Source organism: Tachyglossus aculeatus, chromosome 19 (assembly GCF_015852505.1).
Source record: "Tachyglossus aculeatus isolate mTacAcu1 chromosome 19, mTacAcu1.pri, whole genome shotgun sequence".
Classification (NCBI taxonomy): domain Eukaryota; kingdom Metazoa; phylum Chordata; class Mammalia; order Monotremata; family Tachyglossidae; genus Tachyglossus; species Tachyglossus aculeatus.
Window position 1 is genome coordinate 30094719 of NC_052084.1, and position 14154 is coordinate 30108872.

Below are 14154 nucleotides of genomic sequence, written 5' to 3' on the forward strand. Positions count from 1 at the left end.
AAGGGGAAGGGGAAAGAGGGGAGGGGGAAGGAGAAAAGAGAAGGGGAAGGGGAAAGAGGGGAGGAGGAAAGAGAAAAGAGAAGGGAAAGGGGAAAGACTGGCGTGTCAATGAGGAGAGAGAAAGGAAAGGGGAAAGAAGGGAGGGGGAAAGAGAAAAGAGAAGGAAAGAGGGGACATTCAACATTTGTTCTCTCTCCTACTTAGAGCAGGAGCCCCATGTGGGACAGGGACTGCATCCAAACTGATTAACATATCCAATAATAATAACTATTATTATTATGGTATTTGTTAAGCGCTTATTATGTGCCAAGCACTGTTCTAAGCGCTGGGGGAGATACAAGGTTATCGGGCTGCCCCAGGTGGGGCTCACAGTCTTAAACCCCATTTTACAGATGAGGGAACTGAGGCTTGCCCAGAGTTACATAGCTGACAAGTGGCGGAGGTGAAATTAGAACCCACAACTGACTCCCAAGTCCGGGCTCTTTCCACTAAGCCATGTTGCTTCTCTACCCAGCATTCAGCACTCAGAACAAGTACCATACCTTTTTACATCCTTTAAGAAGCAAGAGAAGCAAAATAAGCCAAGATTTGTAGTCAATCAAGATAGCATTTATTGAGCCAATTATTATTAATAATAATAATGATGGCATTTATTAAGTGCTTAGTATGTGCAAAGCACTGTTCTAAGTGCTGGGGAGGTTACAAGGTGATCAGGTTGACCCATGGGGGGGCTCACAGTCTTAATCCCCATTATACAGATGAGGGAGCTGAGGCACAGAGAAGTTAAGTGACTTACCCAAAGTCACACAGCTGACAATTGGCAGAGCCAGGATTTGAACCCATGACCTCCGACTCCGAAGCCCGTGCTCTTTTCCACTGAGTCACGCTGCTTCTGCACAATTGTGCGCAGAGCTCCAACTAAGAGTTGGGGGAGAGTAAATCAGAATGAGAAGCAGCATGGCGTAGTGGATAGAGCATGCGCCTGGGAATCAGGAGGTCCTGGGTTCTAATCCCGGCTCCGCCACTTGCCTGCTGTCAGATCTTGGGCAAGTCACTTCACTCCTCTGGGCCTCAGTTCCCTCATCAGTAAAATGGGCATTAAGACTGTGAACCCCATGAGGGACAGGGCCTGCGTCCAACCTGATAAGCTCCTACCTACCCCAGTGCTTCGTACAGTGCCTGGCACATAGTAAGCGCTTAACAAATACCATCATTATTATTAGTATACATTTTCAGTACCCTTGAGGATTTTGTTTGCTAGAGGGGAAGATGGATATTCATTCATTCATTCAGTCATATTTACTGAATGCATACTGAGTGCAGAGCACCGTTCTAAGTGCTTGGAAAGTATAACATAGCAATAAATTACAATAATAATAATAATGGCATTTATTAAGCACTTACTATGTGCCAAGCACTCTTCTAAGCACTGGGGAGGATACAAAGTGATCAGGCTGTCCCACGTGGGGCTCTCAGTCGTAATCCCCATTTTAGAGATGAGGTAACTGAGGCACAGAGAAGTGAAGTGACTTGCCCAAAGTCACACAGCCGACAACTGACAATCCCTGACCTCACTGGGCTTACAGTCTAGAAGAGGGGAGACAGACATCAAATCAATCAATCAATCAATCGTATTTATTGAGCGCTTACTGTGTGCAGAGCACTGTACTAAGCGCTTGGGAAGTACAAGTTGGCAACATATAGAGACAGTCCCTACCCACCAGTGGGCTCACAGTCTAAAACAAGTACACCGGCATCAATATCAATAAATAGAATTATAGATACATACAGTATATGCATAAGTACTGTGTGGTGGGGGGAGAGCAAAGGGAGCGAGTCGAGGTGACACGGAAAGGAGGGGGAAGACAGGGCTTACTCTGGGAAGGCCTCCTGGAGGAGGTGAGCTCTCAGTAGGGCTTTGAAGGGAGGAAGAGAGTTAGTTTGGCGGATGGGCGGAGGGAGGGCATTCCGGGCCAGGGGGAGGACATGGCGGGACAGACAGTCCTTCTAGACTGTGAGCCCACTGTTGGGTAGGGACTGTCTCTATATGTTGCCATCTTGTACTTCCCAAGTGCTTAGTACAGTGCTCTGCACACAGTAAGTGCTCAATAAATACGATTGATTGATTGATTGACAGGAGAGAACGAGGCCCAGTGAGGAGGTTAGCAGCAGAGGAGCGGAGGGTGCGGGCTGGGCTGCAGAAGGAGAGAAGGGAGGTGAGGTAGGAGGGGGCGAGGGGATGGACAGCCTTGAAGCCCAGAGTGAGGAGCTTTCGTCTGATACGGAGGTTGACGGACACTAAAATAATAATAACACGCTGGTCTTACTTGAACGCGAATCTGCCAGGATTTGTAGTCTTATGTGCACCCCATCCCCAGCCACATACTGCAGTCCCCGGCAGGAGGAAGGGACAAGCCTGACTCCTCCTGGGAGGCTGACCTCCTGGCAACCTTTCGGGCTTTTCACCTGCAGCAGCGACGGGGTGACCGAAATGTCCAGGGGGAAGCTTTCTTCCTTTGGTGCTCTGGAAAGATTAAAGGAAAAGGAATCAAAGAGCATACCTTCCCGTAGAGAAGGAAGCTTTAAAAGTGCTGGTTAAACCACCTAATGTTGAAAAAAACAGAGAGAGATTGGGCTTTATTCGGAATAATTATTTAATCACCGGTTTTGGGGTGCCTACTGTGTGCAGAACGCCGGGTTTAAGGGCTTGGGAAAATACGGTACAATAGAAATGATACACACAATCCTATTTTCCCCAACACTTAGCTTTGCACATAGTAAGCACTTAACAAATGCCATTATTATTATTATTATTATTATTATTATGAGAAGCAGCATGGCTCAGTGGAAAGAACCCGGACTTGGGAGTCAGAGGTCGTGGATTCTAATCCTGCCTCCACCACTTGTCAGCTGTGTGGCTTTGGGCAAGTCACTTCACTTCTCTGTGCCCTCAGTTCCCTTATCTGTAAAAGGGGGATAAAGACTGTGAGCCCCACATGGGACAACCTGATCACCCTGTACCTACCCCAGCACTTAGAACAGTGCTTGGCACAAAGTAAGCGCTTAAAAAACACCATTATTATTATTATTATTGCCCTCAATAAATTTATGATCCAGTGGAGTTAATAAATGAGATCACCAAATTACACAAAATGTTAATGAGAAAATCAAGACTACGTAATGTTACATTGTTTAGGAAAACAATTTAGTACCAACCTTACTAGCCTATTCAGATTTCACACACACGCAAAAAGGCTTTCCAACATACTTATATAATATACTTATCCCTTCTTTGAAGGGGCAATCTGTGAAGCCGTGTGACCAAGTGGAAAGGCCCGGGAGTCAGAGGACCTGGGTTCTAATCCTGACTCCACACCTTGTCTCCCTCCATCCATATGATGTACGGCCATATCCATAATTTATTCATCTTCATGTCTGTATTCCCCCTCTAGACTGCAAGTTCCTTGTGGGCAGAGAGCATGTCTACTAACTCTTGTATTGTACTCTCCCAAATGCTTACTACAGTGCTCTGCACACAGTAAGTGCTCAATACATAGGATTGATTGACTCTGCAAATTCCAGCACCCTCCTTTGGGAGCCTGGACCAAGCTGGGTTTCAGGCTGTGAACAGGTTCTCGTTCCTATAATAATAATAATAATAATAATGGCATTTATTAAGTGCTTACTATGTGGAAAGCACTGTACTAAGCGCTGGGGAGGTTACAAGGTGATCAGGTTGTCCCATGGTGGGGCTCACAGTCTTAATCCCCATTTTACAGATGCGGTAACTGAGGCCCAGAGAAGTGAAGTGACTTGCCCAAAGTCACACAGCTGACAATTGGTGGAGCAGGAATTTGAACCCAAGACCTCTGACTCCAAAGCCCGAGCTCTTTCCACTGCGCCACGCTGCTTCTCAACTGAGACCTGAGAAATGAGACCAGGGGAGTCAAAAGGCCTGGGTTCTAGTCCCTGCTCTGTCACCTGCTGTGTGACGTTGGGCAATTCACTTGGCATCTCTGTGCCTCAGTGACCTCATCTGTAAAATGGGGATTAAGACTGGGAGCCCCTTGAGGGACTGGGATTGCGTCCAACCTGATTAACTTCTATCTACCCCTGGGCTAGTACGGCGCCAGCCACATAATGAGGGCTTAACGAACACCATTAAATAATAATAATAATGAGTATGGCATTTATTAAGTGCTTATTATGTGCAAAGCACTGTTCTAAGGGCTGGGGAGGTGACACGGTGATCAGGTTGTCCCACGGAGGGGTTCACAGTCGTAATCCCCATTTTACAGATGAGGGAACTGAGGCCCAAAGAAGTGACTTGCCCAGTCACCCAGCTGACAATTGGCGAAGCCGGGAATTGAACCCATGATCTCTGACTCCCAAGCCCAGGCTCTTGCCACTGAGCCACGCTGCTTCTCAAACACACACAGGAGGGGACAGGGGGTCTGAACCATCCCCACCCAAGGGAACACCCCATATGTATGAACATGTATCCAGTTAGGATACATGTACCCATGTACACACACATATGAGTGTGCACGAAAACCCACGAGTTGGCAGGGAGCACTGTGGGGGAGAAGGAGCACTGGAGGGAGCAGAAACAGGGAACACGGGGGGGGGGGAGCAGGGGCACCGAAGGGAGCAGAAGGGAGCACTGCGGGGGAGCAGGAACAGGAAGCACTGGGGGGAAGCCAAGGCAGGGAGCACTGTGGGGGAGCAGGAACACCAGGGGGAGGAGGAGCAAGAAAAACTGGGAGAAGCAGGAAGCACTGTGGGAGAGCAAGAGCACTTGGGGAGCAGGAACACTGGAGGAGGAGGAGGAGCACTGGAGGGAGCAGGAGCAGGGAGCACTGGGAGAACAGGAGCAGGAACACTGTGGGGAGCAGGAGCACCGTGGGATCAGGAGGAGGGGCAGCATGGGGAGCAGGAGCACTGGGAGAGACGGACGAGGAGCACTGCAGGGAGCAGGAGGAGGAGCATCATGGGGGACAGGAGCACGGGGGGAGCAGGAGGAGGAACACCGCGGGTGACAGGGGCATGGGGCAAACAGGAGGAGGAGCACGGGGGGAGGCAGGAAGAGGAGAACCATGGGGGGCAGGAACACGGGGGAGGGGGTAGGAGGACGAACAGCATGGGGGGAAGGAGCAGCATGGGGAGCAGGAGCACGGGGGGTGCAAGAGGAGGAGCACATGGGCGGCAGGAGCACGGGGAGAAGGAGCACGGGGGGGGGTGGAGGAGCACGAGGGGAGCAGGAGGAGGAGCAGCATGGGGAGAAGGAGCACGGGGGGAGCAGAAGGAGGAGCACCGGGGGATCAGGAGGAGGAGGAGCTGGGGGGAGCAGGAAGAGGAGCACGGGGGGAGCAGGAAGAGGAGCACGGGGGGAGCGGGAGCAGGAGGAGGGGCACCATGGGGGGCAGGAGCACGGGGGGAGCAGGAGGAGGGGCACCATGGGGGGCAGGAGCACGGGGGGAGCAGGAGGAGGGGCACCATGGGGGGCAGGAGCACGGGGGGAGCAGGAGGAGGAGCAGCATGGGGGCGGGAGCACGGGGGGAGTAGGAGGAGAAGCAGCATGGGGGCAGGAGCACGGGGGGGGCAGGAGGAGGGGCAGCATGGGGGCAGGAGCACGGGGGGAGCAGCCTGGGGGGCAGGAGGAGGAGCACGGGGGGAGCAGGAGGAGGAGGGGCACCATGGGGGGGCAGGAGCACGGGGGGGTAGGAGGAGGGGCACCATGGGGGGCAGGAGCACGGGGGGAGCAGGAGGAGGAGCAGCATGGGGGCGGGAGCACGGGGGGAGTAGGAGGAGAAGCAGCATGGGGGCAGGAGCACGGGGGGGGCAGGAGGAGGGGCACCATGGGGGGGCAGGAGCACGGGGGGAGAAGGAGGAGGAGCAGCACCATGGGGAGCAGGAGCACGGGGGGAGCAGGGGGAGAAGCAGCATGGGGGCAGGAGCACGGGGGGAGCAGCCTGGGGGGCAGGAGGAGGAGCAGCATGGGGGCAGGAACACGGGGGGAGCAGCCTGGGGCGCAGGAGGAGGGGCACCATGGGGGGCAGGAGCACGGGGGGAGCGGGAGGCGGAGCAGCATGGGGAGCAGGAGCACGGGGGGAGCAGGAGGAGCAGCCCGGGGGAGCAGGAGCACGGGGGGGGCAGGAGGAGGAGAAGCAGCCTGGGGGGCAGGAGCACGGGGGGGTCGGGGGGGGGGGAATGGCGTGTCTCCCGGACCGTAGGATGAGCAGGGCGGCGCCCCGCCCCCGCCGCCCCTCCAGGAACAGCCCCGTCGCCATGGCAGCCGACACGCCGCGCCGCGCCGCGCCGCGCCGCGCGCGCTCCCGGGGGCAAGGGCCGCGGGGCAGGCCGGGAGACGGGCGCGCGCGCCCGCCCGCCCGCCGGCCGCAGGCCGCCTCTCATTGGAGGAAGAGGAGGCCCGGCCGGGGGCTCCGTTTCCGGTTCCGGTCGCCGGGCGCGCGGTGCAGGCCGGGAGCTGTCAGGGCCGCCCGAGGAGGTGGAGGAGCAGGAGGAGGAGCAGCAGCCGGAGCCCCGGGACGGGTCAGTCAGTCAGTCAATCAATCAATCAATCAATCAATCAATCAGTCGTATTTACTGAGCGCCTACTGCGTGCAGAGCACTGTACTGAGCGCTTCGGAAGGACAAGTTGGCAACGGGCTGAGGCGGCCGCCCCGGCTGACCAAGGATTCCGTGTTGCCGGGCGCCCACTGGGGGCCACGCATTCATTCATTCATTCAGTCGTATTTATTGGGCGCTCACTGCGTGCGGAGCACTGGGCTAAGCGCTTGGGAAGGACAAGTTGGCAACGTATAGGGAGACGGTCCCTACCCGACAGTGGGCTCGCAGGTTAGAAGGGGGGGTCCGTGTCGGGGCGACCACCGGGGGCCAGGGATTCCCTGTGGGGGCAACCACCGGTGGCCACGGATTCCCTGTTGGGGCTACCACCGGTGGCCACGGATTCCCTGTTGGGGCGACCACTGGCGGCTCAGGGATTCCTTGTTGGGGCGACCACCAGTGGCCCCGGATCCCGTGTTGGGGCGACCACTGGTGGCCTCGGATTCCGTTTTGGGGCGACCACCGGTGGCCACGGATTCCCTGTTGGGGCGACCACCGGTGGCCAGGGATTCCCTGTTGGGGCGACCACTGACAGCCAGGGATTCCCTGTGGGGGCAACCACTGGTGGCCAGGGATTCCCTGTTGGGGCGACCACCGGCGGCCAGGGATTCCCTGTTGGGGCAACCACTGGTGGCCACGGATTCCTTGTTGGGGCGACCACCAGCAGGCAGGGATTCCGTGTTTGGGCAACCACCAGTGGCCACGGATTCTGTGTTGGGGAGACCACCGACGGCCAGGGATTCCGTTTTGGGGAGACCACCGGCGGCCAGGGATTCCCTGTCGGGGCGACCACCGGTGGCCACGGATTCCGTTTTGGGGCGACCACCGGTGGCCACGGATTCCCTGTCGGGGCGACCACCGGTGGCCACGGATTCCGTTTTGGGGCGACCACCGGTGGCCACGGATTCCCTGTTGGGGCGACCACCGGGGGCCACGGATTCCCTGTTGGGCCGACCACTGGCGGCCAGGGATTCCCTGTTGGGGCGACCACCGGTGGCCAGGGATTCCCTGTTGGGGCGACCACTGGCGGCTCAGGGATTCCTTGTTGGGGCGACCACCAGTGGCCCCGGATCCCGTGTTGGGGCGACCACTGGTGGCCACGGATTCTGTGTTGGGGCGACCACCGGCGGCCACGGATTCCATATTGGGGCGACCACCAGTGGCCACGGATTCCCTGTTGGGGCGACCACCGGGGGCCACGGATTCCCTGTTGGGCCGACCATTGGCAGCCAGGGATTCCCTGTTGGGGCAACCACCGGTGGCCACGGATTCCCTGTTGGGGCGACCACCAGTGGCCACGGATTTCGTGTTGGGGCGACCACCAGTGGCCTCGGATTCCGTTTTGGGGCGACCACCGGTGGCCACGGATTCTGTTTTGGGGCGACCACCGGCGGCCAGGGATTCCCTGTTGGGGCGACCACTGGCGGCTCAGGGATTCCTTGTTGGGGCGACCACCAGTGGCCCCGGATCCCGTGTTGGGGCGACCACTGGTGGCCACGGATTCTGTGTTGGGGCGACCACCGGCGGCCACGGATTCCATATTGGGGCGACCACCGGTGGCCACGGATTCCCTGTTGGGGCGACCACCGGGGGCCACGGATTCCCTGTTGGGCCGACCACTGGCAGCCAGGGATTCCCTGTTGGGGCAACCACCGGTGGCCACGGATTCCCTGTTGGGGCGACCACCAGTGGCCACGGATTTCGTGTTGGGGCGACCACCAGTGGCCTCGGATTCCATTTTGGGGCGACCACCGGTGGCCACGGATTCTGTTTTGGGGCGACCACCAGCGGCCACGGATTCCATATTGGGGCGACCACCGGTGGCCACGGATTCCGTTTTGGGGCGACCACCGGTGGCCAGGGATTCCGTGTCGGGGCGACCACCGGCGGCCACGGATTCCGTTTTGGGGCGACCACCGGTGGCCAGGGATTCTGTGTTGGGGCGACCACCGGTGGCCACGGATTCCGTGTCGGGTCGACCACCGGTGGCCACGGATTCCGTGTCAGGGCGACCACCGGTGGCCAGGGATTCCGTGTCGGGGCGACCACCGGTGGCCACGGATTCCGTGTTGGGGCGACCACCGGTGGCCATGGATTCTGTGTTGGGGCGACCACCGGTGGCCACGGATTCCGTGTCGGGGCAACCACCGGTGGCCAGCGATTCTGTGTTGGGGTGACCACCGATAGCCAGGGATTCTGTGTCGGGGCGACCACCGGTGGCCAGGGATTCTGTGTTGGGGCGACCACCGGTGACCAGGGATTCCGTGTTGGGCCGACCACCGGTGGCCAGGGATTCCATGTTACAGTGACCGCCGGTGTCCAGGGATTCCGTGTTGGGGAGACCGCCAGTGTCCAGGGATTCTGTGTTGGGGAGACCGCCAGTGTCCAGGGATTCCGTGTTGGGGAGACCGCCAGTGTCCAGGGATTCCATGTTGGGGAGACCGCCAGTGTCCAGGGATTCCGTGTTGGGGAGACCGCCGGTGGCCAGGGATTCCGTGTTGGGCCAACCACCGGTGGCCAGGGATTCCGTGTCAGGGCAACCACCGGTGGCCAGGGATTCCGTGTCGGGGCGACCACCGGTGGCCAGGGATACCGTGTTGGGGTGACCACTGGTGGCCACGGATTCCATGTTGGCCACCAGTGAGAAGGTTATTATCTTCTCATAGTAATGATAGTTCTCCAGTAGCCTTGTAGGTTGAGGGAGGTCTCTTGAATTCTTTGTAAATAAAGGTTGTTTTGAGATCCGGTGGGTGATCTTTTAAGACCTAGTGTTCCGTTCTCTAGTTGTTCCGCCCATTCCAGTCCTTAGTGGTGTGGCCAGGGATTCCGTGTTGGGGTGACCACCGGTGGCCAGGGATTCCGTGTTGGGGTGGCCACCGGTGGCCAGGGATTCCGTGTCGGGGTGGCCACTGGTGGCCAGGGATTCCGTGTCGGGGTGGCCACCGGTGGCCAGGGATTCCGTGTTGGGGTGACCACCGGTGGCCAGGGATTCCGTGTTGGGGTGACCACCGGTTGTCAGGGATTCTGTTTTGGGGGCGACCACCGGCGGCCAGGGATTCCCTGTTGGGGTGACCACCGGCGGCCACGGATTCCATTTTGGTGTGACCACTGGTGGCCAGGGATTCCCTGTTGGGGTGACCACTGGTGGCCAGGGATTCCGTGTTGGGGTGACCACTGGGGCCCAGGGATTCTGTGTAGGGGCGACCACTGCGGCCTAGGGATTCGGTGTAGGGGCAACCACTGGGTGCCAAGGATTTGGTAGCGGGGTGAGCTCTGGGGCCAAGGGATTCAGTGTTGGGCGAGCAATGAAGGCCAGAGATTTGGTGTTGGGATGAGTACTGGGGGTCAGGGATTCAGTGTTGGGTGAGCTTTAGGGGCTGGGGATTCCGCGTGGAATTCCATGTTGGGGTAAACACTGGAGGTCAGAGATTCAGCATTGGGGAGAGCTCTCGGGACCATTCATTCATTCATTCAATCGTATTTATTGAGCGCTTACTGTGTGCAGAGCACTGTACTAAGCGCTTGGGAAGTACAAGTTGGCAGCATATAGAGACGGTCCCTACCCAACAGCGGGCTCACAGTCTCGACCAGGGATTCAGTGTTAGCATGGGCACCAAGAAAATGTGGTGCAACCCCCCAAATTGCCTATTTCACTCTAGATATAGGAAAGAGAGGGTGGCTCAGAATGAGGGGCGGAATGACCCTTGACTTGCAGGGAAGGTAGTCTTGGATTTAGGGAAGAAGTAAACAAAGATGGTGCAGCTTTCCCAGCTGGATTGTAAACTCTTGGTGGGCCATTTCTGTTCTATATTGCACTCCACCAGTCTTGAGTGCAACGCTCTGCACACAGTAAGCCCTCGGTAAATACCATTTAGTTAATTGATTGCTATGTGGTGGGATGGAAAATTGACCATTTTCCTCAAAACAAATAGAAATGAGTTGTTTGCGGTTTATCCAAAGGAGTGAAAGATAACATCAAATGGTTGCTAGTTGAGGGCAGCAGTCGTGTCTCCTGATTCTTTTGTTTATAGTCTCCCAAGTGATTAGTATCACCCTCCGAGTACACATCGACTACAGAACTGTGTATCACATTTGAACTTTCTGGGGATCAAATAATTCGAAAGTACATCCATCTCTGTGGGGATGGGAGGCTCTACTGAACGATATCATCAGCTAAAATTAAATCAGATTATAAATTGAAAACAGCCTCTCACTTGTTTCATCTTCTCATCATAATGACAGTTCTCCAGTAGCCTTGTAGGTAGGTTGAGGGAGGTCTCTTGAATTCTTTCATAAACAAAGGTTGTTTTGAGATCCGGTGGGTGATCTTTTAAGACCTAGTGTTCCGTTCCCCTAGCTCTTCCGCCCACTCCAGTCCTTGGATGAATTCTTCTTCATACTTTTTAAAAAATGAAAATCAAAGCCCCACTTTTTTTTTTTTTCTGGCCCAGCAGGATTGACCCGCGTTACTATCCTTTATTCCATGAATCACAGCCCAAGTCACACATGAAATGGATTCTTTCTCGCTGGCTAAGACCCGAAACAAAAAGTCCTAGGAACATTTGTGGAGCATTTGCCACAACGACCCCAGGTGTAGACTGTTACTGCTGAAACTAGCACAGTAAACTGGGGTGGGGGGGGGGGGTCCAATGATCCATTTCCTATTGTGCCTGGAGATATCCAAAGAGGAGGTGCCTTTACGTTTATTTTAAGAATTACTGGGCCCCATTTGGTGAAGAACAGGAAGGGAAAAGGTGTTTCAAGCCCACGTGAACAGCTGTGAAAATATCAGAATCTCCTACTAATCCCGTGAGAAGCAGCATTGCCCAGTGTATAGAGTCCAGCCTGGAAGTCAGGAGGACCTGGGTTCCAATCGCAACTCCCAACACCTCTCTGCTGTTTGACTTTAGGCGAGCCACTTCTCAGTGCCTCAGTTACCTCATCTGTAAAATGGGGGTGAAGAGTGTGAACCTGATCTAGGACATGGACTGTGTCCAGTCCGAGTAACTTGGATGTACTCCAGCACTTTGTACAGTGCCTGGCACAGAGTAAGGGCTTAACAAATACCATTTTAAAAAAAAGAAAGCATAAATGTCTGCAAGACAACGCTCACTTATCCAGCCTCCGGGAGAGAGGTGCGATCTGGGTGCAGGACCAACACAAGTCACTGCAGAATTAGATTTTAGCTACCAGCTTCAAATTCCACCCCTACCTTTCTTGCATGGGAGTTGTTCAACAGGAAGCAATGTGGTCTCCTGGCTAGAGCACAGACCCGGGTTTCTAATGCCTGCTCTGCTACTTGACTGCTGTGTGATCTCGGTTGAGTCACTTGGCTTCTCTGTGCTTCAGTTTCCTCATCAGTAAAATGGGGATTAAGACTGTGAGCCCCACGTGGGACGGGAACTGTGTCCCATCTGATTGGCTTCTATCTCTATCTAGAGCACGGACCCGGGTTCTAATGCCGGCTCTGCCACTTGACTGCTGTGTGACTTTGGGCAAGTCACTTAACTTCTCTGTGCCTCAGTTACCTCATCTGTAAAATGGGGATTCAGACTGTGAGCCCCCCCCTTGGGACAACCTGATCACCGTGTAACCTCCCCAGAGCTTAGAACAGTGCTTTACACATAGTAAGTGCTTAATAAATGCCACCATTATTATTATTATTATCTCCCCATATTAAACGATTAACAAATGTCAAAGTAAAATTAACTGTTGGAATTTCACCGTCTCGCCATGCAAGCGCCAACTCTAGAGCCATCCCATCCACCACCAAACACCCATCCCACCCAACACCATCTGTTTGTTTATTTGCCATTTGCCATGTTTACTCACATAATGATCTCACCCCGATTGCTAAAGAGGAAATAAAAGATGATTTTTTTTTGTTTGTTTTTGGTACCACGTAATTGTAGCATTGGCTGGGGGTGGGTGGGAGGAGGAGCAGACAGTCGAGAGAATGTGACAAAACAGGTGGTGGAAGTTAATTCACAGAGGCTACCTGGAGGAGGACCAGAAACCAGCAGGCAGGTGTTAGTAGTTACGACTGCCTTGGATGGGGGAAAAGTAGAGGCAGTTAGTTGGTTAAGACCACCTCTGGCCAGGGGAAAGCAGCCACGAGGAAGCAGGTAGGAGTAATTAATGCGTTGGTAATAAAAGGGAGAGAGGGGCGGCTTCACGAGGTTTTGTCTGTCTTTTTCATCCACCCCTTATTTAGTCAGTCATATTTATTGAGCCCTTACTGTGTGCGGAGCACTGGACTAAGCACTTGGGAAAGTACAATGCAACAGTAAACAGTGAGGTTCCCTGCTCACAAAAGCTCGGCTAGATTTATTTCTTATCGGCCTGTGTAAATGGTCCCACTCTTTCAGTGTTGCAAAAACCCTGCCCCGGGGTAGTTATGCCAGAAATGTGCATCTCCACCCACGTCTCCCATCTCTATCTGTAGCCTTAGCTGTGGAATATCTGTCCGTTTCTGCTTCCCTTTTCTTTTCTGGGCCCCAAGTGCGAGTCACACGGTCGATGCTCAAGAAACCCCTTTGATGCTGGCAGGATAACAGGCCATGGAAGCCTGAAGTAGGACCTTGTATTTTTTGAAAGCCCTAGATTAAGTTTTACTCTGTTCTCCGAGTTTTTTGAAAGATTGCCATCCTCACTGAGGGCCGGGAAGCCCCTGAAAAATTTCCCAGGGCAAGTAGTGTGAAATTAAACCCTTACTAGCTTCAAGGCAAAAAAAAAAAAAATAGTTATTTTGGAACTCTTAAAAGAAACTCCTAATTCAGAACAGATTAAATGCCTGAAATAAGAAGCCAAGTCTGCCTGGCCATTGTTAGTCCGCTACTGAATCTGTTGCAAGGTAGACTTGGAACTTTCTCCAGCTGGTAATAGTGATTAGCCGTAGTTGATGATTGCAGGCAGGACTGGGCCTGTACAATGGAGCTGCAACTTCTGGCAAACCTCCCGCAGAATGGGTGGAGGGAACAGAGAAGAAAGCTCCGCAGCCTGGTGTCCCTTTGCAGTTTCTCAGAACCCTTTTTCTGCTCCTTAAAGCAGGGGAGAGACGTTTTCCCGGGGTGAGACCCTCATCCCTTGCACTCCGGGTGTGCTGACCCCCGCGATTTCCCCCAAATGCTGGAAACTTGACTGCGTTATTGTAATAATGATGGTATTTGTTAAGCGCTTACTATGTGCCAAGTACGCTTGTAGGCACTGGGATAGATGCAAGGTAATCAGGTTGTCCTGGGTGGGGCTCACAATCCCCATTTTACAGATGAGGGACCTGAAGCACAGAGAAGTGAAGTGACTTGCCCAAGGTCACACAGCAGACAAGTGGCAGAGCTGGGACTAGAACCCAGATCCTTTTGGCGTCCAGACCGGTGCGCTATCCATTAGGCCACACTATTCCTTAATTCACACCAATGCAGGCTGGCCTCTCACACTTTCCCGCTCCAGTTCCAAGAGCGAGCAGGCCGTCACCATTGGAGGACTCATTTTTCCTCTGGCCTCTGGAGTTCTTGGAGTGACTGGGGG

The 14154-nt window shown here is 54.7% G+C and overlaps 1 protein-coding gene and 1 pseudogene across 4 annotated transcripts in view; one reads left to right on the top strand and one right to left on the bottom strand.

Moving 5' to 3' along the window:
* The window catches only part of UBE3D (ubiquitin protein ligase E3D), an 86243-nt gene extending 79951 nt beyond the window's left edge, over positions 1-6292 (bottom strand). For all 4 annotated transcript variants that reach the window (XR_005455045.1, XM_038761123.1, XM_038761124.1 and 1 more), the window contains exons 1-2: positions 6229-6292; positions 2328-2524 (exon numbers count right to left, since the gene is read on the bottom strand). Coding sequence is in view for 3 of the 4 variants with exons in the window: in XM_038761123.1 (XP_038617051.1) it covers positions 2328-2524; positions 6229-6290 (259 nt within the window). In the remaining variant the exon portion in view is untranslated. The remainder of the gene's footprint in view (positions 1-2327; positions 2525-6228) is intronic.
* A 7372-nt stretch (positions 6293-13664) lies between these two features.
* On the top strand, positions 13665-13813 carry LOC119941118 (annotated as a pseudogene).
* Positions 13814-14154: the final 341 nt, after the last annotated feature.